Source organism: Corvus kubaryi, unplaced genomic scaffold (assembly GCF_017639235.1).
Source record: "Corvus kubaryi isolate FWS band 111438036 unplaced genomic scaffold, C.kubaryi_AGA036_p1.0 74, whole genome shotgun sequence".
NCBI classification, from domain to species: Eukaryota; Metazoa; Chordata; class Aves; order Passeriformes; family Corvidae; genus Corvus; species Corvus kubaryi.
Genome location: NW_024582061.1, coordinates 4747396 through 4773861, shown reverse-complemented (window position 1 = coordinate 4773861; position 26466 = coordinate 4747396). Strand labels below are relative to the sequence as shown.

Below are 26466 nucleotides of genomic sequence, written 5' to 3'. Positions count from 1 at the left end.
TGCATGTGTATTCTCTAGGTCACTTGAAAACGTGTAGGTATTTCACACTTTTACCAGATGGATCAGTTGTTTGCTATAATCCACAAATGTTCTTTTGAGGAAGGAAATACACCACTAACTACTTTATAAGCAGGGAAAACATGAGACCTTCCCTTTGTGTCTCGAGCTTCTTTGCTTCTGCAGAAGACTTTCTTTTGCATACTCCTTGGTTGCAACTGGCATTTAATGGTTTTCCAGCCTTAAGTGTTAACAATAGAAAATCAGCATTGGAATTTGTTTAGAAGCTGAGCCTTTTCTATTAAATAAGATTTTGTGTGTTCTGTTGGGTGGGTTGGGCTGAGGGGAATTACAGGCTCTGTCTGAAGCTAATGGCAAAAGCTTCAGTTTTTGTGTTCACCTCATTCTGCTCAGTGTTACTTCCATTCAGTGTTTACACAGAGTAAGTCTTGCAATGGGATGACCAACTAATCTTTTGATGTCTAGTTTTTATTTAATCTCTTTTCTAGAAGAAATTTGGTTGCTAGGGCCACTGTCACCCGTTAAGCAGGCAGCTTCAGTCAGGTTGGTCAGGAGCTGATCACATAGGCACAGGTTGGATTAGTGCATTTCCCCCAGTCCTTCTGAAACTAATGGGGGAATGATGAGTTTGGTCTCATGTGTGGAACTGCTCCTGCCTGCTGATGTGGGTGGTGCAGCGCTGCGTGCTGGGGGCTGTGCTGGAACAGGAGCCATCTGAGTGGATTTTTGAGGAGAGCTTTGTGGAGGAAATGGGATTGGCATTTCCGGAGTAAATGATTTGTGGAATATGCGTTCAATATCACACTTTTCCTTCGAGCACAGAGAGGAGAGATTTGATTGCTGCTTTTATGTTCACAGCAGCAACTTCTGTTTTATGGGCAGCCATTCCTTTGGGTGAAACACTAAGCAGAGTGCCCTGAAGGAGAGCAGGTAGAATTGCTCTGCTCCATGGGCTCCCTTGAGTCCTGTTGTAAGTCAGCATCTTCTTTCCCTAAAAATAGATTTCTTACACCAAACATTATTTGCCTTTGAGTGCAGGTTCAAGAGGAAACATGCTTTTTGAATGGTATAATTTTACAAATGGGATGTTTCTCCTTCCCTTCTCAAACATTTGTTTCATCTCAAAGGGAGAGAAATGAGCTTCTGCTTGTTTGGTTTGTATTTTTGGATTCTGAGTTCCAGTATTTGGATTACTTGGGTCACCTCCCCTCACACCTCTAAAAAAAAAGATGGAAGGAAGTTGCCCTTTCTTTGCATGAAAAATTCAGATCTCCTCTGCTCTGCAAGGCTCTCTGGGGAATCTTTGCTTGCCTGTACTTTAGGAAGGAGCTAACCTCTCACTGTTTATACTGAACCTGGAACAAGTGGATGTGAAGTTCAGATGAGGCCACTGAACTCCACCACAGCACCAATAGAAGAGACTTGCACAGATGCTAAAGCCTGGTGGGACAGCTGTACTAGTTTGAAAACAAACCAGTGGGAGGCACTAAGTCAGAATAACAATTTAATGGAAATTAAAGAAAAAGGGGAAAAAAAGGTAGAAGAAAACACTGTCAAACTGACAGAGTCAAGGTACAACCTGACACCCTGTTAGGCAGGGTGGTGGCTGCAGTCCTCTGAAGCAGTGATCCTGTAGTAAAACAGTCTGCTCTTCCTCAGGAAGTCCAATGGTGGCTGTGTAGCTCCTGTCCTCTGGAAATCCAGTGGGAAGCTGGTGTCTCTGGTGTTCAGCCTCAGATTATATCCACGATGGGATGCTTGGTTCCTCCCTCTGGGTGGAGCATCTCACAATGGGGTAACGAGTCATGAGGCAAAGTGTTGATTAGGCTCATTAACAGAAGATAGTCCGGAGGGAGTTATCTCTGAGTCAGGCGGCAGGACAATGATGGGCAATTAACAGAAAGATAGTCTGGGGGGAGGAGGCAAGGAAACACTGCCCCACCTGATTTCAACGGCTGATGGGGATGGTAATAGAATACACTGTAACCCAGGACAACAGCTCTCCTGGCAGGTGAATGAAACTGGTCTAACTTTTGTGCTGAGAAATAAAGGTATCATGAAACTGGAAGGTCATTGAACTGAAAGGTCTCTCAAACTTTTAGTTTAATGCAGGGTTATTTGCAGGAAGCAAGTCTGTTAAAGAGTTGTCATTCACCCCCCTCCCTTCAGGTGACGAGGAAGTGCCAGCTCTCTTTATATTCTCTGAGTGGCTGGGAAAGACCTCCTGAGAGTCTAGTTTTTGAAATTGCAAGCAGTATTAATATCAAAATCAATCAGAAGATAAAACGAAGAGATTGGTGAGGGTGATTTGGCCTTGGAAGGGGGAATGGCTGTTTCTGAGCTGGGATCCTACAGCTGGCATCTTCAGGGCACATGAGCAGGTTATGACAGGTTATAAAAGAGTGTCTGTATTGTTGAATTATGTGTTTCTGGTCCCCTTGCTACAACCATGGGTCTCCTTTAGCATTCCTTCTGTTAATATCCCTGTCGGGGGGGCTGCTGCCTGGGTCAGGCTGGGGGTAGGTGTCACAGCCTGTTCTGTTGTGGTCTTGTTTGGTGGTAGATGTTGCACAGGGAAAATACTTTTTTCATTCCTTGGCTCCTGGCTGTCTAGCCAGCTCACTGTTCTGTAGACACTGTCTTTATTGTTAATCAGAGTTGTGAGCAGGGCAGATTGAACTGAAGTGTAGCTTCATCCCAATCAGCCCAGTTTCCAGGAGGAGCCATGTAGGTAAAGCTTCTCTGAATGCCTGCTTTTGTCATGCCTTTTGGTGACACATGCACCATAATTCTTTGCCTCTCAGAAAGCTGAGTCAGTGTTAAAAATGTTATTCATGATGTCTTTGTGTTACTGGGGTTTTATGTATGGGTACCAGTCTGAATCCTGTTGAAGTTCATCTGGAATGCTGAAGGCTGTGCAGCTTTAAAGCTCCTGCATTTGTAAGTGCTTAATGAATGTCTGTCTTTTCCAGTCCATACAACTTGACTTTTAGATGCATCAGAAGAAACTCAGATAGTCCTCAGCTGCATTCTCTTTTTCAAGATGAAAAACCGACAGTGGCAGATTTTTTAAAATAATTTTAAAACTTTTAGGATTTCTTACCCCTCTTCCCCATGCCCCCAGTGCTTTCAGTATCAATGTATTTTTTAAGTCTTTTCTACTGTTTTTAACAGTGTTTACTCTGGATTTCTAACTACTAAAAACCAGCCTTGCAGATAAAATTCTGGACTTGTCATATGTTGGAGACATCCATCTTAGTGATAAGAGTTGTGTACTGTAAGCAAGTTACAATGCAATGCTATGTTTGCTAAAATTCACAGCAGGAGTGTTTATGCATGGGTTTTGACAGTTGTACTATTTATTCAAATAAACAAATAATGACCACTATGTTTTCTACTTCTTTCTTTTTTTTTTTTTTTTTTTTTCCTCAATGGAAAAATCTGTGGGGAGAACTTTTGAATGGTGAGCTTCCCTTTGCTCTGGTGTGGAGGGAGTGTAGAGTGCCTCTCCGATACAGCAGCGCTGTGTGGAGAAGCAGGAAAATGCATTATCAGAACTTGTTATTGCTGTTGAATCCTTGAATTGTTCTTCAGTGGCTGTTTTCATGTGGGGGCCAGGTGTGTGTGGTGGGGGTGTGTGCATGAGATGTGGCTTTGAGAACATACAGAAACACCCACCCCTGGGTCAGCCCCTTGGAGCTGGTCCAGGGGCTTCTTTGCCCTATTTTCTTGTGATGTCTCCTCAGATTCTGGTTGCAAAACAAAATGTCCTTGTTAGAGGTTCTCTTCTTGGGAATAAGACTCAAGAGAATGTCAGGAATGTTAAAAGGGTTAGCTTATGACTCTAAAATCTAAGAGAAAGGGTAGGAAAAATACCAGGAGCTATATAAGCGCGTTAGTTATTAACAGTCTGCAAAGCTACAAATACATGAAAAATGTATAAAAAGCAAAAATCTTTAGGCATCATAGGCATGAAATCAAATACAACTCACACAAGATTGACTGCTGCTATTCTACACAAGTCTGAATGCTCCATGCACTGGTCACAACATCAGGTTTTGGAGGAAAATAGGTGCTTGTCCATCGTGTGTGTTTCAGACTTCAGTACTGACATGCTGTAGTTGTGAATGAGACTTCCAAGTCCTTTGTGCTGCCAGTTGAAGCATGGAGAAACCTAGTAATTACAGAAAGATTTCTCAACATTTAGTTCTTCCTGCTCCCTCTGCCTGCTGATATGAAACTGGAAATGTCCAAAGTTCCCAATAACATCTCCAATAACACCTTGGTTTTGGTTTTGACTTACTACCTGTGTAGACTGCAGCATGAACTTCTGAGTAGGTAAGAAGGTACTCAGTCTCTTTTCTAAATTGCTGTGTTGTTTTGTTGTTTTGCTTGTTATCTGCTGACAAAGTAGGTTTGCCCTTTGATTCAGGATTTTGGGTTAAGTTGTTGGTTACTATGAATTCATGGCAGCTAGAAATCTGTTTTCAACCCACTTTCTTTTATCCCATTTAGCTCATGCCAACTGTCCATTCTTATCTTTGGCATGCAGCTAAACACAGGAGTCACTCTCTTGTTAGACCAGACCAACTTAATTAGCATGACTGGCTGCTACTCTTAATGGGGTTCATGGGGGGCTGCAGAGTTGTTTCTGCTGGCTGGGGGAGTTAATAAATGCGACTCGTATCTGAGGGAAATGTCCAGGGAAGGTGGTTTCTGTAGGAGCCCTTCCTCTTTAATCAATGCTGTAAAAGGGGAGGAGGAGCAGCAGCACTGCCTGCTGGAGATAACTCTTGTCTCACATGAGGGTTTTGGGCCCTGGTGTGGCCAACTACCTCTCTAAGGACAAATGAATTAATTTTCTGCCTAGGTTTCTCCTCCTGCCAGGTAGGTAGAGTAGTCCTGATCTGCTTTATAAAATGCTCTTGAAGGAGCATGAGGAAAAGGTGTAGTGGAACATGATCTTGTCTGCTCTTGGCTAGTTTATTATTATATACAAAGTAAAAGTGCTCTGTGAGTCACCCCAGGGGCAGCGTAGCCCAGTCATGCTGGGCAGTGCCATCCAAGAACGATCATAGCTTTCTGATTGTTTCTGGTGTTTCAGGATTTGCAGGGCTGCATGTTTCCTGCACCTGTATTCCTGTTTATTTCAGTCTCTGCAGCCGGGACTAGCACACAGACGATTAAGTTCCGGATGGGAGCGTGGTTTCATTTTTAAGAGCAGAGCACCGCCACACAACTTCCCCTTGCGTGCTTTGTGCTGCCCTACATGGGACACCTCCGAATCTGGGCTCAGCCCTCTCCCCCAGAAACTGCATCCTGAGTCCTGGGACGAGGTCTTGGAAGAGCTTCTGGAGAGTTACTTGAAGGAGAGAATAGTAAGTTTGGAAAATGGGACTCCTTTGGGTGCTTTTTTTCATAATTATTGTTCTTAACTGGAAGATTTTCTGTGTCTGTGTGGATTGTTCTTACTAAGATAACATCTCTTCTGGTGCTAATTAGCAAAGATGGCTCCTGAAAAGTCTGGCGCTATACAGGGAAGTGAAAATAAGTTTTAAACTGGGTGCACAATGCACATGCTCTTTTTTTCTTACTTATGTTTTAATTCTGGTTTTCTAAAGGCAGAAATATTACTATTACCATTCCCACTTGGGGTTTTTTTCCCCTCCTTTGTGTGATCTACTTGGGCAACCATTCCTAGGAAATGCGTTTGAGCTAAGGCAGAGTAGGGCTTTTGCCTTTTCAAGCGGGAAATAAAACAGTTTGGTAGCATTGGTAAATGCCTTGTGTATGTTCTACAGCTGTAAGCCAGAAACCACTGCTCATTAGTGCTTTTTGTGGTACCTTGGGGATATCTGGGAGCTGGACTCTGTGAGGACTCATGGAGGAAAAGTGAGCTGCCCTGACCCAACTTGAGAATTAGCTGTTTATCAGTAGTTGTGACATTGCAAGGTTGTGCAATAGCCCGGCTCCTGACCTAAGAACAATGCACTTCTTGGCAGCCACTGCAGGTGGCCCACAAAAAGTCAAACACCCCTTGGCTTTAAAGCAAAGCCTGTACATCCATGGCATCCTCAGAGAAAGAGCATTTCATTCAGAGAATGTCATTTCCTTTGAATAGCCCGTAATTAAACATCTATTTTATTCAAAGATGCCATAATGAAATGCCTGTACAGTCAGTATTCAAGCAGTTGTCTCTTACAACGTTCTCCTCTCCAAGTACTGATAAAGAACTTGTGCAGGAGGATGGGGGCTGGAAAAAACAGGATGTCAGTCACAGCTCTGAGCAGCAAATTTTTACTGATGGGCGGCAGGGGCTGGTTGCAGCAAATATGGAAATATTTGTGAGAACCAGCTCTTCCGACCTTTCCTGTTTCTCATTAAACAGCTCACCCAAGGAGGTGTCCCAACCCTGGCAGGTTCCATTTTATGTTGTTCCTGCAGTATGTTATTCTTTGAAAGGCTGTGTCTGGGACCAAGCCTCACCAATATGCTGCAATGCCACATGAAGGACTGCTTGTGAATGCTAATTACGAGTAATAAGCAATGAGTCTAATTAAATGCTGAAGAACTGCAGTTCTCTGGCTCTGAAATGCCTGTGGGAAACCAATATTGATAAATGTGATCTGAAACACAATAAATGATGGGCTCTGAATGGTGTGTTGCTACTTAGGAATAAAATCTTGGAGAGCTAATAGATAATTCCAAATGAAGTGTCAGCAGTGATGAAAAAAGCAAACAGGACTTAGGAAGAGAGGAACAGAGAGCACTGTGAATGCTGCAGTGCACCTTTCTAAATCTGGGCAAGTCTGGTTCCTAACACTTCCAAAAGGCTGTGATTGTGCTGGAGAAAGCTCAGAAAAGAGCACTGAGGATGACCAAAGGTGCTACCTACCAAAGGTGCCTGGTTTTCCAGGGAAGGATAACTCTAGGCTCTTTTCTTGGTTTTGGAAAGAGATGGACATGGAGGGTTTGGGGTAGTAGGGCAGTAGTAACATGGAGCATTAACACAGGGGTGTGAAGAATGGGGATCAGCTGGTCTTTGTGTGGTGCCTTCGGGGGAAGCTGGTGGGTCCGAGCAAGAAACAGGAGATGGAGCTTCACGTGATGTAGGGCCACGCTCTTCACCTTCTCACTGCTGAGTGGTGAGACAGACACAGGCCTACGTTCAAGGGGTGACTGGGAAGTTCATGGGGAGTAAATGTATTGACAGCTTCTAGTGACCAGGCCCCCAGGTTTGCTTTAGGAAGGCTGAGCTGCACACTGTTAAAGAGTTTTGGGGAAGTACCTCTGTATCCTTGCACTGCTTATAGTTTTTGGGGTTCTGGTTTTTTCCCTAAGGTACTGGAAGGGACTGGATACCAGGCAAGTTAGTCTTACCCAGGGTAGCCTGACACACAGGACTGAGGCCCTAGAGGATATTATGCCACATTATTGCAAATTCTGAATTTCAGGCCCTTCCTTACAGGTTTCCAGCTTTTAGAGTGGCTTCTGATGTTCAGGTTCCTTGGCCAAAAAGAGCCCAAGGGTGTGGCAGACAGCACACACCACTTTGATAGTCGAAGGAAGTAAGAGACCCACAAGTATATTGCAAAGCTGAGTGAGAGTAAGCTGTGGTTTACACAGACCATTTCTGTTATGAGCAGGACTTCCCCAAGGCATCACAGCTGTCAGAAACCTAATTTAAAGTAAGCAAAGTAAGTTGTCCTCGGGTTGCTCTCTATTAATTAACTTTTCTCAGTTAATTTCATCTGGGGAGTCTTATCTCAGATAGTTCAGTTGTTCCTCAGGCACTACATCACTCTATTTCTCCTATCTTTTTATATCAAGCACCTTTTTAAAGATAGCATTCAGTTTTGCCACCACCATAATGAAATTAATTCTCTTGTGACCCTTTCTCCTAGTGCCTTGCTGGCAGTTTTGTAGCAATTTGTTTTACCAGATTGATGTGCAAAAGCACCCAGTTGCTATTTTCTACCAATATTCTCAGCTTTGGCAAAATCTGTATTAAAACACATGTTCAGAATGCACTTTGACTGGAGCTGTAAGAAATATGTGGACGCCTTCAGAGCAGCACTGTGCTGCTGTGAAGCTACCACTGTGGTGTATAAAGATATCAAGCAGAGGAATGCCACTTTGGAGATGTTCTGTGCCACAGCATTTTCAGCAGGTGCCTTGCTCTGGGTCATGGGAGCATCTCACTTCAGGCACCTGCAGCAGCAGCCAGGTCTGTCTCTGGTAACAGAATGGAGGGAACTCCATTCCTAAAGCTAGGATTAGCCACTCATTTAAATGCTCTGGATTGCTCTTTAAAGGTAACATTCCCACTAATTTCACAGGAAGCCTTAGGAGACCGGGCTCCCAATGTGGGTACCCTGGGCAGAGAGTGGGAGTCCTCTCCTGAGGGAGCCTCTAATATGGAGCATCTCATTTTCTGTTAAAAAAAGCACAAAACCGGCCAACATCCCCTCTCCTACAGTGGCCCAGTAGCTCTGAACTTCAGAGAGAGCATTTCCCATTCACAAACAGCAGCACTCCCAGTCAGAGAGCTGAGCCCCAGGTACCCTGTGCCCAGCAGCAGCTGGGATTTGATGACTCAGAGGAGTGTAAAAGTCTTCCTGGTCATCACATCTGCTCTGCTCTGACTTCCAGAGATTTTTGGGTTGTTGGGAAGGATGAGTTCTCTTACTCCTGCTAGAACAGATACGGAGTAAACCATGCTCTGCTATGAGTGTCAAGAGCCCGCATCCTCCTGTAATTTCCTTCACCTTTGCAGGCCACAGTACAGTTGCAGTAAGTAATTCTGATTTCTGGCAATTAAATCAATGCGCATTTAGGTTATGAAGAACCATCTTGCTTCTTGCGTGCCTGGAAGGCTGAGCCCAGAGAGTGGTGGGGAATGGAGTCAAATCCAGATGGTGACCAGTCACAAGTGGTGTCCCCAGGGCTCAGTAGTGGGGCCAGTCCTGCTTAATATCTTTACTGATAACCTGGACAAGGGCATGGAGTGCACACCCAGTCAGTTCATGGACAACACCCAGCTGGGTGGGAGTGTGGATCTGCTGGAGGGCAGGAAGGCTCTGCAGAGGGATCTGGACAGGCTGGATCCATGGGCCCAGGCCAGTGGTCTGAGGGTCCACAAGGCCAAGGGCCCAGTCCTGCCTTGGGTCACACCGACCCCCTGCAGCTCCAGGCTGGGGCAGAGGGGCTGGAAAGCTGGGAAAGGCCCTGGGGCTGCTGGGGACAGCGGCTGGACATGAGCCCAGGTGTGCCCAGGGGGCCAAGAGGCCAATGGCACCTGGGCTGTGCCAGCCATGGGGTGGCAGCAGGGCCGGGGCAGTGACTGTCCCCTGTGCTGGGCACTGCTGGGGCCACACCTCAGATCCTGGGGCAGCTCTGGGCCCCTCCGGACAAGAAAGGCATTGAGGGGCTGGAGCGTGTCCAGAGAAGGGAACAGAGCTGGGGAAGGGGCTGGAGCAGCAGGAGGGGCTGAGGGAGCTGGGAAAGGGGCTCAGCCTGGAGCAAAGGAGGCTCAGGGGGGACCTTCTGGCTCTGCACAACTCCCTGACAGGAGGGGACAGCCAGGGGGGATCAGGCTCTGCTCCCAGGGAACAAGGGACAGGAGGAGAGGAAACAGCCTCAAGCTGTGCCAGGGGATGTTCAGATTGGACATCAGGAGGGAAAATTTTTGCACTGAAAGGGTCGTCAAGCATTGGAAGGGGTTGTCCAGGGAAGTGTTGGAGTCTCCATCCCTGGAGAGATTCAAAAGCAATGCAGATGTGGCACTTGGGATGTGGTTTAGTTTAGTGGTGGATGAACAGCTGGGACTCAATGATCTTAGAGGTCTTTTCCAATCTAAGTGATTCTATGACTCTGTACTGGAGTTTGTAAGAGGCTATTCAGATTCCAACATCTGTTCTTGTTTCCCCACAGCTGTACCAGCTGGTTTAATAAAGAAAGCTGCTTGTATTTATAAACTTGTGTCAGTAATTTAACTACTGGGTTCTTGATTTAATACTCCTTAAGTATTGGTAGTTTTTGTACTTTCTAGCACATATCCATTAATACGTAGGGACTGAAAGCTTCTTTTTCACTTCAGTTGAAAGAGGATTTTACTTATCTAATACTAATAATATCCAATCAAGGGAAAATGGAATTAGATGTACTTAAAGCAAGTTTTAGTACTTCAGGTCTTTTTTCTTATATTTTGATGATTAATGGAAAAAAATTAAAACTGTTTATAACTCCTTTTTCTTTGTACACATTTAAATATATTTTTAGATTTTATTTTAAAGCAACCAATGATGAAATAGTAACCAATAAAAAACCCCTTCGGTTTGTTTGTTTTCTTCTTAGCACTAATTTTGATCTTTACATTACTTTACTCATGTTCCCTTCCCCCCTATGTTTTTTACCAGTTTACCAGGAGTGATTAAAAACAATGGATCCAGACTTCTTAAATGCATTTACACAGCCTTCTACACTTGATCGATTCCTAACTGAGGATGTCATTGCTAAAGGTTTGTGCTTTATGAACCAGGACAGAAAAAAGTCCAAAGAACCACCTGAAAGGCCAAACAGAAAATGTGCTGTACAAATGAATTGTGTATTTTTCAGCAGTGATCCTATGGTTGTACCAGAAATGAGTAAGCTCTGTGTGTGTATTTGGCTGCTGACTCTTTGGGGGCAGATCATGAAGAAGCAACACAAAGTCCAGCTGGTTCTTTAACTGAAATTTAAGTTTCACACATAAGAATCTGACCAAGTTTGTGTTTTCCTCTTTCCAGAATTGTCCATCTAGATCTTACTGATTTGGAGTACACTGAAGCATAATTTCCAACCATAGACTTAATAGTCTGCTATACTAGTTTCTTGCTCATGGGGAATTAGTTAAAAAATGAATATTTCTACATATGGCAATTAGCCATATTTGGAATATGAAACTGGTAGGAGATTTAGCTACAAACTTACTTTAGTCATATCTGATAATTATGATGGATCTTGTTTGCTTCCTTCCATAGGTGAGAAGAGGAAACTCATAAAACCAACCTCAAGGAACAGCCCCAAACTGGAAGAATTGAAACTGGTACCACTTCATTTATTGCATATTTTAACTCTCACCTCACCAGTTGTTTTAACCTGTTGTGTTAAAGGAAACAAAGGACCTGGTTCTTTAACCTCTTTCAGCCCACTAAGTTGCCCAGCTCCCTGACCCCAGTTCCCCACTCTCTACAGATGGGAATGAGCTCTGCTTTTGGCATTGGGGCTCCACACAAGTGAAGCAGGGCTTTTGTTTCAGCACGGTGTCAAGGTGGCTGGGGCCATACAGGATCAAGCTTCCAATGCAGTGACCACTGCTGGGTGTGGAGTGCAGATATAAACCTGAGTGGCTTCTGATGTGACACCTCTGCTGGGTGAGCCACACCAGAAGTGCCCAGTTGCTCTTTCATTGTGATGATAACGTAACAGCAACGAGAATCCAGCTGAAACACTGGGCTGGGACCACAAGCAGACCCATGTCAGCATTTGCTGTGACTGAAGAGAAATGTGCAGGCAGGTGCAGGTTTGCTGCACTGATCCCATGGTAACATTTAGGATTGCTCTACTGACTTGTGACAGCCTTCACCAGCAGCTGGCTCAGCTGGCAAGGTTAGCAGAGAGCAGTGGGGGGTAGGAGGAAGAGTATGCAAGTCACCAGGAATTCAGGATAAAAGCTTTCAGGCCATTGTATTTTCTGCTTGAGGTAACTGTGAAGGATGAATCCTATTCCACAGGCAAGTACTTTATTTCCATCTAATTTGGAGGTCTCCCCGGTGTGTTCAATCACTGTGTTTCTCTACCAGCACAGTCCAAGTACTGAAATTTCCTGGAAGAAAAAGGGCATGTGTCTTATGAGACCAGCACTCCTTGCATTATGGAGGTGCTGAAATTGTTACAAATATTATGAAAAGCAGCTTAAGGTATGTGCTGTTTGTATTTTGTAGCATTTATAAACATGTAGGTAGGTGTGTTTCTGTATTAGGTATTTGTGCACGTTTGATCAAAAAGATTTGATTTTGTGTCAGGCTTTCAAAATATTGTTATTCAAAAGGGAAAGTCTGAAAGGTGGTGCTGCAAAATGCAATTTTGTTGTCTACAGAAAGACTGGATTTGTTATTTCAAGACAGCCAAAAATGAAGAGTTTTCCTCAGTTATGAAGATTTCTGTGAGCTTCAGTGCTTAATCCATTTCCTGTCAGAGATTCCTGAAATGATGGTCATCACTGTCTTAATTTCTTTTTGTTGGGTGATGAGGAGATGGAAATTGTGTCCTGAGGGAGACAAAGTCCTCTGGGTACCCATCAGTGCCCCTTGATTGCTTTCTTAATCTAAAGATCTGATGGCTTCTCTCGAGAAGCAGTTGGGATGGAGACAGGGACAGGGAGGAATCTTCAAGGGAAGAACAGGGGAAGTGAAGAAACTCTCGTGGGAGAGAGACTGTTTCACTGCATTTTCATTTTGAGGTGGCTCTGGAGAACTGAGAAATACAAAATGGCTCCCTGTAGTTGCTATAAATATCCAGCTGCATAGAAGATGGTTACGTTTGGAAGCCAGCAGCAAACTTCTGGAAGTATTCCCTTTCTGCTTTCCCTGTTTACTCATTTTTAGACACAAGGCTCTGCTCTGCACCTGAGTGGGGCCCCCACAACTGGACAGAAAGCAGAACTGTGTGAGCTGCAGGCTGTGGATGTGGCTGTGTTGACCTGGGAGAGAAAAGAAGGGGTGTCGTAGGTCTGTACCCAGCAGTACTTGCTGCTTTTCTGACTTCCCTCTGGCTGTACTCTTGTGCTTGGGGTACTGCTCTACTCCTCGCACATCCAAAGTGTCACCAAGCATCAGCTGAAGAGCACAGCTTTCTGCTCTTGATATTTCTTATCAGAGGACATGTATTACAGTTTGACAGCTTCTCAGTTCAGGCCTCTTTATTTCTTGTGCAGTTTCAAGCATCTCAGAAACTTTTCTTTTCAAACCCTTCTTACGCTTTTGTTAATGTTGGCGAGCTTACAAGAATCTGCTATGAATTTTCTCCTCTGTTTACAGCAAGTGAGAAGGATATTATCCACTCCAGACACTCACTCATAGCAATCCCAGCAATACAAGCAATACCCTTCCCTCTTACAAGAGGGATGTTCATGTTGGCAGCCAGCTGGGGTTACTGCTTTTTTGTTCTGCTTCGCCGGGTCATCTTCCCTTTCTCTCAACACATGTGAATAAAACACATGCTTGGAGAAGTGCTGAGGAGCTGCTTTGTTCTCCTGTCTAGGACCACATGTGGTTCCTCTCCCTTTGTAGCCAGACCTTGGCTTCCTGAGCAGCTTCCCCTTGCAAAGGCAGGAAGGATATTGGAAGGCCAGTGGGAGGACTGCCATATAGGAAAGTTCCAAGCAGGTATTTGGAGATCGGGTGGTACAATATTGTAGAAAGAAAAAGAAAACAAAAACAGGAGATGAGAGGGAGGAGTGCTAGTAGCATGGATGAGTACAAGAAACTACCCACAGAATGAGTGAAGCCTCTTTTCTTACAAACTTCTTCCTGGCAGTTAAATTTGTGTGAATTCTGTGATGTGTGATGAAGGCAGGGGATGGGAAGTGTACTGTGCAGCCTTTTCCCTGGTGGAAGCGGGAAGAGGGTCTCTCTCCCCAGCTGTATAACAGAGTTCATCAGAATATAACTAGTGAGGTGTCTATCTCACTTGAAAATTAGGAAGAACTAACCCTTTAAAAAAACAACCAAAAAGCACAAAGGAAGCGGAGATTGAAAGCAAACCAAGATGTGAGATAAGAGAGAGGTGAAACAGAATATAGCACTGAGTGCTGTACTGTCTAAACAACAGGAATAAGATTGCTTTGCTTTCCCCTGCAGTTCTTGATTGAGTGGATTAACAGAACCCTGAAAGAGGAACACATAGTAGTTAAAAGTCTGGAAGAAGACCTGTATGATGGGCTGGTACTTCATCATCTCCTGGGTGAGCTGCTCCTTTGAGTTTAGTTCTTGCAGACATCTCATGGAGGAACTTTCCAATCAGAGGATAAACCTCAGGAGTCGCAGTAGCGGGGACCTGCCATCACTTCTCACAGCACTGGGGGTCAACTGTGATAATCACAATTCTGAACAAATTCCCACTATTGTTTTACATGGTTATTTTACTTCTAAGAAATTCTTATTACCTGCTCATTGAGATAATCAAAAGGTTAACTATGATGTGTGAAATTCAGTCCTTCTGAAAGGAAGGAAAATTTTGTAAGCCAGGAGCACAAAGGTGGCTTGTGGTGCTACCAGAAACATTGGATGGAATCAGCACTGTAATACACCTTTTCCTGCCTTAAAAAAAAAAAAAAATTGAAAAGCTCTGGGTCTAAAGAACTGTTCTGGTACTGGAACTGGTAAAAAATCTAAGAGGCTTTTGGCACTATGTGCTGTTTGTATAAAGATGTAACCTCCTGGAGCAGCCTGTTATCTATTTCTCCATCTCTCCTGTCCCTACTACTTTTTTTGTCCCTTTTTGCTCTCTTTGGGGACATCTTTCAAATCTATCTCCTTTCCACCGAGGCTGAGAGCAGCAATCTGAGCAGGATTGGCTGATTTTCATAATTTAATTGCCTGAGTGATGAGCTGGGATTTCTTCTATATATGAGTTGATACTGACTTTGTACACTATCTACAGGAAGGACTCACTCCTTCGATTTCTGTAGAAGGAATGTAAAGTGATAGGGCTGAGGGATGATGCTACAAGGACTGACTTAAGTCCTCTCCTTCTTGCAGAGCTATGAATGGTACTGAACATTTAAAACAAGACTTTGTGTGCTTTGCTGTAATTTTATGTTTCTAATCACTTTCTTTTTCCCTACAATGATGTTGAAATGCATTCTTCTACTTCCTATGGACCCTCTGTAAAAGAAAACTTAGGATCTCTCAAGCTGGATGTTGACAAGATTGCATTAACAGAAAAAAAACAGCGACAGAAACTCTCTGTGATTATGGAAGCCGTGACCAAGTGTTTGCAACTGGAAGAAAGTCAGCTGAAATGGAGTGTGGAATGTAGGTGCAGAAGTGAAATTGAAGAAAATTATCCATCACAGGCTTCCTGTGCTATAAGGCTGCTGTGAGGGAGTGTACTGCCAGAACAGTAATTAAACAACCTGTTTTCAATTACTAGTTGAATCAAAAGTGAGACAGAAATTTCTGACCCTGCCTGGGTCTGCCTCCTTTAAGTGTGTGGCTTGTGGACCACTTAAGAGCCCTCAGCATCCCTGTATGTCTCACTTTTAAGCTGTACTGTAGCTAAATTTTGATGTTGTATAAACCCCAATCTCATGTCCCACCTGTGTTATGGCCCTCCATGACTTTGGGGTCCTCTGCGTAGAGAGAATTCATGATGTTGGAGGGAAGTTCACTTGTTTTACACACTGAGCATTGTTTTCTTCCTTTACACTCAACAGCTATCTTGGCAAAGGACTTACTGAGCACACTGCATCTCCTGGTTGCAATAGCAAAGCACTTCAAACCCAACCTGGCTCTGCCTCCAAACGTTCAAGTGGAAACAATCACCATCGAGGTATTTGTAGTCTCAGTGTTTGTTACAGTAGACCCTAGAGGCCTTTCAGAAGGCTGATCTGCTTAGAATTAGGAGAAATGTGTGTGCAGCTGTGAAAGAGATACTTGTGTGTTCTGTGAACCATGCCTTTCAATTTCTGAGTTTGTTGAACTAGATTTAGTTTTCACTTAGGATAGTCTGCCTTTAAAAGGGGAGAAGCATGATGCTGTTTTTCTTCCTCAGTCAAACAAAGGAATGGTCCAAACTGAAAGTAGCTGTTGGTCTCTGTAAAGAAGAAAATGAAGAAATTCTGCTGTTACTATCTCTAAATGTTTTAAAATAGAAGCTTGTATTCATAAGTCATAAATTTTTTTTAATGCTGAAGATTTCTTTCTTTAGGTGATGGAAGTTTTTACTCCCCTTCCATTGGGGTCACACTTTGGTATTTTTCTCTACAAGCAGATATCTGCACACTTTCTTCCTCTGTTTGGTTTCTTTAAGTCAATTCTGAGACTGTAGGAGAATATCAAATATCCCACAATTTGGGATATAATTTCAAAAATTAGCACCACCAGCATGTAAACACAGAATGTTTTCAACTGCCTGAAAGGGAGGAGCAGCAAACCCCAAGGACTTCCTCTGATGCCGAAGTAAGAGATTTCCTGTTGGAGACTGAAGAGAGCAGAAGGACGCAGAAACCTCTCAAAGTACCTGTACTAATTGTACTGGAGTTATTGAGTAAATGCCCTCTGATAATCACTTAAGGCAGCAAACAGGTCGTGAAAGCCTCATTCTTGTTTATAAAATTTTTTTTGTGTGACAAACCCGACATTGTTTATTGTCCTTTCAACAGACCACCTCCACAGGATTAAAGACATCAAATGCGGTGGAATATATCACAGAAAACAAGTAAGAGGGGATATATCTTGTTTTTACACTGTCAATCAGAAATGAAACACTGTGGGTGTGTTCCCCCTTACAAAAAGTAGCTGGGATCATGATGATGAAAAAGGTGTAAGCCCAGACATGCATATGCATGTGAGTTATTTCTCTGGTTTCTTTCCTTTTTTTCCCCCCTCTTCACATTTGGCATTATGGTGCAATACCTTTATTTATTCTATATAAAAACTTCTCTAAAGCAATATTTATGATTATTTCTGAAGCTTAGCATTTGTAATTGCCATGAAATTTCATAGCAAATATAGTAATAAAATTCCAGTACTATAAACTTACCTGTGCCAGACTAAATTGGAGATTTCTAAAGCCACAAAGGTTTAAATCCAGTTTTAATTTGTTGTTGTTGTGTCTTTAAATAAAGAGAAAGGAGGCAGTTCTTTTCTTATTTTACTGTGGAAGAAATGTTTTAGCTTGCTGAGTGTGTGAGGTACTGTCATTATTAAAGGAGTTAAGTAGTAGGATATCATTTATATACTGAAAAAATATGGGCATCATTCTAAGGACTAGAAAGAGATTTTCCTGCTACCATTTTTTATATGCCAGAACATCTTCAAGCTCTAATATCATGAGCAGCTTATTGGAAGAGGATATTGAGGATTGTGCTTGTAAAATAAATGTTCATTGGTGTGTGGGCCAGTTGAAATCTCATATGCTTCCAAGACCCTACACAAATATGGAGTGTACTTAAAAATGTCTGTTGGAAAGTCACTCTGACATAAAGTTAATGCCACTTTGAACTCTATCTCCTGCTTTACAAGATAGCAGATAAGCAAAGCTTATGAATAAGATCAAGTCAGCTGAATCATTTTTCTAATTCTTGCTTTTTATTGCACTTCTAGAGAGAATGTAGAAGCACAGTCAAGTAAGTGCTGGCATTGCCAAGTTCAGTGTTTCATTATGTGCTTTTATACACTATGTCCTGATCCATTTTTACCTCATGATAAAATCAGTATGCTCCCACTAAAGTTAATGGAGATTCATGGATTTTTTTTTCCCAGTGTTTTTCTCCAAATGTCTTCTGTTGATGCCTGTTCATAGCAACACAATACAGCTTGGAAATTGGGTGGTCACATTGCCTGTGGACTACAGGCAACAGATGGGGGGCAGACAGGACATGAAGGTGGGTTGATGACCCAAAAAAGAAACCTGTCTGGGGACAAAATGCAGCTTGGATTTGTGCATGGACCATGTTCACTGTTGGAACTATTTATAAAGGCTTCAGAATTGTGGTTCCTGTTGCTACCGGTTTAATGTACTTTCCTTCCCACAGTTTGCAAATGAGATTTTGAAATCCACTGGTACTCGGTTGTGGATGGCAGCTCAGTCAAGCCAGCGTCCCCAGAGCTTTTACCCTTAGGGCTTTTGAGGGCTGGGAAACACTTGAGGTGAAAAATGTCCATGTGTGCAAAGCCTGCAGAAGGTCTGGGCACTGCTCAGGCTTCAGCGTGAGCTGCTCTTGCCTGCTGCAAAGGAGCACATTGCATCCCCAGAGAACCAAGGCAACTGCTTGAATTCTCTGCTGTGCCCTTCATTTTGGCATTTTCATCCTTTGCAGAGGTGCAAACTATATAATTTAATATGTAGTTATCAGTTATTCCACTGAGTGTTCTCTAGTGTGGGCTGAAATTGTGAAAAAAACTCCATCACTCACCCCTGCCCCAAACAAAAAAAAAAGAAGAAAATTAAAAAAAAAAGAAAAGAAAAAGAAAAAACCCCAACCCATAATTAGGTGTTTCTTTCAGTGGGCTGATTCTGCTGGGAAGAGAAATCTGCAATTCACTCTTCAAGATGCTCTCTCTCTATTTTTGACACAGCTTTCTTAGCAAAGAGAGAAATCCCAAAGCGTGGCTCCAGAAGAGGGCTCTCTGTGATTTGTGTGATGGATTCACCTATTCCCTGACACTTCTCCTGCAGCAACCCCCAAACAGGCAGAACAGAGAAACCTGAGGAAACCCTTTCACACAGGAGGTTTCTCTGTCACTGTCTTTTGGGAGGAATTTCCCTCCAGCCAAGCTGCCTTTGCTTTTCTGTGCTGTAGAAACTGGTTCTCCATTTAATTGTGCTGCCAGTGTGCTTTTCGTTGCTCGGGGTGTTTCAAACGCTTTGCTCATGCTTGAACCAGAGCCGTGTTGTGGCTGGGTGAGGAGATGGATCCTGCTTTTGCTGCATCTGGGCAGAAAGGGGAGGCGAGGGTGGCACTTGGATGGATCTCATTTCCTTGGAAGCCTTTAGACTCCTGCTAGTTCTCTGGCACAGCTCTGCTGGCACCAGCTCGTTGCCCACTTTAAACTGGGTGGCAGAACTGGCCATTTTTGAGGTCTCTGAATATTCAGAGGAAGGGCAGTGTCTCCATATCTTGCTTGTGGTTTTTGGAAGGAAGGAGGAGGGTTTTTTTCTGCAAATTCAGTGTCACAGATGTTTCTGTTTGGGGAGAGCAGTACAACATACAGCTCTTCCCTGCTCCCTGTATTTTATCCCAGAGGTTCAGGGTTAAAAAAAATATAAGTGAAAAGAGATAAACCGTAGTGACGTGAAACTTGGCCAGTGCTCAGACTGGTGGCAGCACAAACGGAGAACCTCTGCAGGTGAAAATTACAGAGCTGAATGAAGTAAATTGCTTTCTCTGATGTGGTCAGGCTGAAGGGAAGCCTGTCATCCTGTCCTCTGATAAATTTAAAAGCAGCATCTTTCTCTGCCTCCCTGCTACTCTTTTCCTCCTTGGCTTGCAAGTTGTAAATACCTTTCTCCTTCTGGAGCCACATAAAAGCTCTAATCTGTCAGTTATTCAAAATAAAATCAATTAATGTTGTTTTGATACAGATGATGCCTTTGATGAATTATTTAGCTGTGCTCCAGATAAACTGGATGCTGTAAAAAAGGTAATTTACTTTTTTAGTAGACATCAAAATCTGTTAGGCCAAACTTAGATACCGAAAAAGTTATTTTTTTCCTTCCCCTTTCTTCCCTGTCTTTTTTCTTCAGGCACTTTTGCAATTTGTTGACAAGCATGTTGGAAAATTAGGATTAAATGTGAGAGACATCGAATCTCAGGTAGTGTGCTCCAAGCTACACGTTACCCATGTTTTGTCAGCCATTTGGGTGTTTCCTCTCACCATTAGGAATTCTCCTTTTTATTACAGTAATTGGAAATCTGGCAACATAATGATTTCTGGGTTTAGGTTAAGATATCAAGCTTCAGTCTCTGAAGTTTCTGAAGCTAAAAATTAATGCAAAAATACAACCTTTGTATTGAGTGCTGCCCTTGTAATGCTACAGGGAGTAATTTTCAGAGTCTGCCCAACTCCTAAGGGTTCTCTCTTTGTCAGGATGGAAATGAAGGTGTTCTGAGCATTAAAATGAAAGCAAAGTTGATTGCTGTACTTAGTGATTGTTGATGCTGCATTTTCTTCGTGGTATGAAGGCCTTATTTTTATCACATTTCAAAGTCCCATCCTCTGAACGTAGAGCTTCTTTAGAGCATGAAATTGCAAGAGAAGTGCTCCACAGGCATCTCAGGATCACCTCCCTGGGCTCTGGTGAACAGGGTGCTCTACTGGGATTTCCCAGTGGGCAACTGTAAGAAAAGGTTTTCAGGTGTTTTGTCATACATCACTAAGCACAATTTTCTTTTATTTATACGTATGCATTTGTGCTCATCTGAAGTATTTTCATATTTGGAATAGTTTGTTTTAATAGCTGTCCTTGTACAAGGCTGTATTTTCACAGGTATGAATTTGGGAGCCTTATCTAAGGAAATATGAAGTTCACTGTGGAAGAGGTTGAGGGAGCTGAGTCATTGGGCTGTCTGGTCTGCTTGCCCGAGTAACATTTAAATTCCTTTATTGCTAGAATGGCATTTACTGGAATAGTTTACTAAAGCCAAATAATTTTCAGGCAATTCTTATCTAGTTTTCAGATGGAGTTATCTTACTTCTCTTAACTGGACAACTAGAGGGTTACTTTCTGAATTTAAGGAGTTTCTTCCTGACCCCGGCCAGCACCACAGAGATGGTAGGTTGTTCTGTAATTATTTAGAGCTTGAGCCATCTAACTGTGTGTTCTGCCTCTTGCTTCCACTGCTGCTGCTGAGTGTGAGGTCCTGTGCCCACAGTGTCTGCAGGAGGGGGGGGGTTTGGGACAGTGCCAACACAGGCACTCGGTGCTGTCAAAATACCTCAGAACAGGTCCTCTTCAAAATTAGCATCTCATAGGAGGCAAACACCTGTTACTTGCATTTGTTTGGCATGGCCATGCTTCTGCAGCCTTCTGGTGAAATCCAGGGCTCTGTGTGGTGGGGAATGGGTGTGTTCTCTTCTACCAGTCTGTCCTGCAAGCAAGGATTTGAAGAGGGTGACACCTCTTGCGTAGCAGAACTGATACCTGTGGGTCTCTTTATGCTGCCCTAAAAATATACCTTAACCAAGACATTTTGAAGGCCCCTTCTGTGTTTGGGAAGCTCTTGAGTGTTTACATCCTTTCCTCCCCCGAGGCTGGGGGCTGTAACATACTCAGCCAGACCTGCTTGGCACCTTTTTCCACCTCTACCAGGCAGATTTCATCTGTGCTTTAAAAGTAAAAGCTGTCACCAGCCAGAGGGAAGTGTGTGCTGGGCTGCCTCCTCCACAGGTCTGGAATGTTGATATATTTTGAGATATTTGAGGTATTTTCAGATTGTCTCTTGTGAGGGTAGGCTTTTTCATTTGGGTCACTGAATAGTTCTGAAAATCTTGAAAGTCTAACTATTTTTCCTGGTTTGTGCTCAAATCTCTGGAAGTGAAATGTGTCAGATCTTTTTTGCTTGAGAGCTGCCAGAGAAGAAAATCTCTCCTCTGGCATGGTTTGCATTACAGCTTCCCCACACAGATGAAGCTTTCATCTTATTCCCAACCTTAGCACAGTTAATACCCCTGGGCAATATTTATTTGTAATGAAAATTCTCAGAGGTCCTATATTAACAAATAAATATTCCCATGGAGCTTTCCATCAGAAAGTTTAAAAGCACAATTGTTTCAGACCTAGGTTCAAATGTTGTCAAAATTTCGTTGCTGTCAGTTGGTAACTGTTTAATGCATTAGGAAAAACAGATTTTTTTTTTTTTTTTAATCTAAGAACAGGGAAAATACATTTTGAAGGGTTGAATCAGACATAATCAAACCATTTCCCTAGAGTTGTTTTTCTTCCTTTTCTCTTCCACTCAGATTTTGAAATGATTTTCAAAATCATTTGGTCTGTTCCCATTGAGTTGGACAGAAATTTTTACTGTTTCCATTAGCTTTATTCAGAGGAGGTCACTGAATATTTTCTCAGTTAAAATTTCATAAATAACCATTTTCTTTTCGGTTCAGCCCTATTCTAGCCTCACAGATTTCTTTCTGGAAATAAGATAGCCCTAAAATTCTAGTACAAATCAAAGCTCAGACTTCCTAGTTCTTACTGGCATCAGAGAAGAGTACAATGAAGTTGGGTACTGCTTCAGTACAATTCAGTACAATTACACTGTAGTAATTTCATTGTAGCAAAGTTACTCCCAAGGACTGGACTTACTGTTGAACAGTTTGCCACAGTGGTATTTACCATTTGTTTCTCCTCTGATGCTCATTACAAGACGAAAAGTGGGATGACACTACAACTGAAAATATCGATGGACCATAGTTCAGCTGTCACTCGTACACAAAACATGTCTTTCAGTTCAGTGCTTTCTAACTCCATGTCATTTTAGACATTAATTGGTGCAGTAAAGGATAAAGATGTACCCTTTGCTGGGATTTAAAAGATCTCATTTGTTGTGAGAATGATGACAACCACATGCACTGTTGGGATCAGTGCGGTGCATCCACCTTACAGTCCCTTCTGACCAAAACCATTCCATGACTGAAATTCAGGAGATGATAAATTTTGAGGTGCAAGAAGACAACACTGCATGTGGGTGGGTTTGCTGCAGGTTTTTTTGGGGTGTTTATTGCCAAAAAAACGGCATTTATAAATAGCTGTAAAGAAGTGCAGCTCTGGGTGCTTGTGAGTGTAGAAAGGTGTGTATATTCTGTGACAAAGAATACGATCACAAAATAGTTCAGGCTGAAATTAGGGGTGAAATCTCTGCAGTCAGGAGATTAAGATGATGATGAAGGAGGGCTCGTGTGCTTATCAAAACTGTGTGAACTTGGTACTTTTGCCAAAACGGGCCCAGAGCTGGAACACCCCAAATGTCCTGACTGCTGTCCAGCAGTAAATCCTAGAAAACTGTCCAGCTCCTTTGAGTCTGGAAGCACAGCTGGACAAAGCACCTTATTTTACAAGGCTTTCCTTTCTTGGGTAATAATTGGTATTTCTGTCTGAGGATGCTTTTTGAAATGTGCATGTTGTCATTCCTCGAAAATCTCCAATGCATTCCAGAGAGGGAAATGTGCCCTTTTGGCCTGTGCTGGTTCACTAAGGAAACATTTGATTTACTCATTCTGACCGACAAACTGTGCAGAACTCTATGGTCTTGAGCTCTCCCGGCTGCTGACTATCAGAGGAACAAAACAAACCTGGATCCAAACAGGCAATCTTAGTTACTGTAAGCCAGAGAACCAGGTGAAACATAAATCTGCTGCTTCACTTCAGAGCACAGAGATTTTGCTGGGCTTATGCATGGGGGACTCCTGTGCTTGTTGTCACAACACAACAGGGAACAGCAGTGTCCCAAAGGATAAATTGCCCAGTAGCTCAGGGAAGGCAAGAAGAGACAATCTGAAGTTCATTCAGTTCTTGTTACTCGTTTAGAGGAAGGGAACTTGCTAATTACCAGCCAAGTAAACTGCCCTTAAGCTGTTAGAAGGGGATATTACTTCTAAAATATCAACTACAACCACTGCTTCTGTGTGTGGTGCTGCTTTTATGTGGGGAAGGGAGAGAAAAAGCAGTGAGGAAAAATGAGAAAAAACCCTCAGCCTTCATTCATAGACATGTGCTTAACTTCTGATGAGTGTTATTAAGGATATCATTGCCACTGTTAATGTGAATGGACACCCTTAGAAGTACAGCAGAAACTTCTAGCTCACAAGCATGCTGGATCTTTGCAATTCTGAATGAAATATAGAGAACTTTTTCCTTTTGGTTTGTTCCAAGTGTGGTAAGCATGTGGGCATTGTTAAAAAATACCCAGAAATAAACTCCCTGAGTCCATTAGATCCAGTTAGGAATCCAGCCTGTTTTCCCCATGGAAACATTCATTAACACAAGTCTTTCACATGCAAGGTCTATTTTAAATAAATGGATTCTTCTGCCCACCTCATGGGACATGTTTTTCTGGAGATGGATTTTACATCTAATTTTGTATGATAATTGGTAGAAATTCTGAAGAGCACTCCACTGAAACTAAGGAGAGGAATATGAGTACATATTTATGAATCAGTGTCTTCAGCTACAAGAGAAATACTTTCTAAAACCTTCTGTTGGTTAGAAAATATTGTCAGCTATATTAATCTCTCTCTCTCTCTCTCTCTCTCCAACAGCTTCACAATGTTAACCTGGCATTGGACTTGCTAGCAGAGGGAGGTCTTCTGAATTTTCCTGTGAACTCTGAAGGTGAGTCATGACATGCAAACTTACCTGGAATAGAATTGCTAATATCCCAGCTTAGCAAAAGTTTGGGTAATTGCAGGAAGCAGGTTCTGAAAATGACAATGACACATTTCATTATATGGCTGTCCTACAGCTCCTCATGCAGAATGAATAGTAGAGGTAATAACATTTTTTTTTTTAAAAAATCATTATTTCTATACTAAAAAAGTTAGATTATTATAAGTTTAGTAACTTTACACTAAACTTAAACTGTTTAGTAATTCAGTATTTGTTAAAGATTTAAACCAGTGACAGCTCCAATTACAGCAGCTGAGCTGGAGGCAAAGCTGTTTTCCTGTCTCATAAAAACTTTCAGTGCATTAAAAACAAGCTTGTTTCTGTGGGACAATACCTTGAAGAATATGTCTGCAAAATCAGAAACACTGGTCACTCTATTCAAACTCAGAAGAGTGATGGGGCAGTCTCCTGAAAATGAAAGTCATAGGTTTTTAATTGCTTTTATGCCTGGTTCCGACCTGGGAGCTGAATCTTGGTCTTCTTCATCCACGTGAATGTTTCCATCGCTGAATCAATGTGCATGCATGCTTCTCTTTCTTTCTCCACCACAAAAACAAACAGACAAAAAAGCTCCATTTGGACCCGTCCAATTTTCCAATTAAAATACTCCACAGAAAAATTTGGTGCCAGCTCCTGGTGGGATGAGGGATGTAGTTAATTAATGGGTGGTGCTGACCTCTTGCAGGGCACATAATCCCAGCATTCCTCCACAAGCTTGTTGCTGAATAAGGAAGTCAAATCTTTATTAAAAATAAAAAGCATTATTCCAGTTCTAGCTCCCTGTTAGTTATTTGTGAGTGGGTGCATGTGTTGGGTACATAACATGGCATCATGGAGAGGGGAAGAGAGGATTTAGGCCTTCCTTTGTTTTTCCTTTTGTTCTCTTTTCCCACTAATGCTTTGGTGATGTTGGCAGTTTGCATGCTGGGCATTCATGAATTGTGGGCTTTTTGCTGTGCTGCACAGAGCTAGGAGCCTGGAAAGCTAAAGACCTTTTATTTATATGAACATTAACAGAGTAATCTGTGTGGGCTCAGGTCTCCATGCTGAGATCCACCTTTTGTGTGAAAAGAGATAAATCTGTGCTTTCCTTCCTCCCCTCTGGCTATTCTGCACCGCCTCAAACACAGAGTTGATCAGTATAAGAACTACTGCTGCCAACATCCATGAGTCTTTTAGCTTCACTGGGGGAATCCTCAGCTAGTGAGTGAATTTAATATGATTTAGGGGTCCTTGCTACAGCTACACTATTGAGATTCCTCAAGGATCTCATTTTACTGGTGTTTCTTTGTTAGTCTTTCTCCCAGTGATTTACAGCATGGTAAGAAGAACAGTAAACCCTCTGCATCCATTACCCTCTTCCACTACAATTTTTAAATACAAGAGCAGTTTATAGCCAAGAAGAAAGAAGCTGAAAACTAAATTAAACAAATAAACAAAAAAACCCCAAACCAAAAACCAATGCAGTCAACAGCAGCAAAACATCATGCAAATATTACAGGGGAAAAAAAAAAAAAAGTGTCAGGTAATTCCAACATGATTCCTGACATAGAATAATCATAAAAAAAATCTCAAGATAAAACCCTATTAAATTATCTACTCTGTTTCTTTCTAGTGAATAATTATTTCTTACTCTGCATTATCTGCCTTCGTCTTCGAGCAAGAGAGTGCAGTAAAAGTCCCTTTTCCTCAAGTTAATTTAATAAATTATTAGTTTCTACCTCTGTAGTTCCTATTTTGCTTCCTGTCGCAATTCAATTGTTCAAGTTCACGTTATAATTGGGGGAAGGTGGGAGATTGTCTTTGGCAGGTGCAGTCTCATCCTGCTCCAGGGATTGCTAACACTTCCCATCTCCTTCTGCTGTCTCTGCTTTGTGTACCCACAGATATTGTGAACGGAGATACGAAGGCTATAATGCGAGTCCTGTACTGCCTGTATTCCAAATACAGGACCAAAGAAGCATGAAGAACTTGAAGAGCTTGAGCTGCTTGTTTGTTTGTTTGTTTGTTTGTTTTTTCCCTAGCAGGCCTTGGTGTGATTTCTGGATTCCCAGCTCTGTTTGCCACTGTTTCTGGGCATGCACTGCTGTTTGACACCTGCTGTGTTAATGCTGTACAGCAAATATGTTGTTCATGCAAGGTTTCACATATGCAGCCTGAGCAACTGCAAATGTGTGTCCATGGCCAGTGTACTGTGTAATTCTGGGGCTGTGGCTCTAGTTCCAGACCCTGCCTTCTGTTTTCTCTGAGCACCCCCTAATGCTGCAAAGAAATTAAATGTGTGTTTATTCTGGA

General features: G+C 42.5%; 1 protein-coding gene across 2 annotated transcripts; it reads left to right on the top strand.

Annotated features, from left to right (window-relative positions):
• Window positions 1-5210: 5210 nt before the first annotated feature.
• Window positions 5211-26466, top strand: PARVG (parvin gamma). Of its 2 annotated transcripts, XM_042051011.1 has the most exons (14): window positions 5212-5396; window positions 10437-10538; window positions 11040-11104; window positions 13920-14022; window positions 14955-15095; window positions 15497-15612; window positions 16445-16500; window positions 17388-17410; window positions 17966-17968; window positions 19369-19427; window positions 19531-19599; window positions 20458-20559; window positions 24045-24117; window positions 26058-26466. In XM_042051011.1, the coding sequence occupies exons 2-14, from the start codon at window positions 10460-10462 to the stop codon at window positions 26135-26137; spliced, it is 969 nt and encodes a 322-aa protein (XP_041906945.1). In that variant the 5' UTR covers window positions 5212-5396; window positions 10437-10459; the 3' UTR covers window positions 26138-26466. The 2 variants fall into 2 exon arrangements, with proteins under 2 accessions (XP_041906946.1, XP_041906945.1); XM_042051012.1 differs by lacking the exon at window positions 17966-17968 and having other exon boundaries at window positions 5211-5396.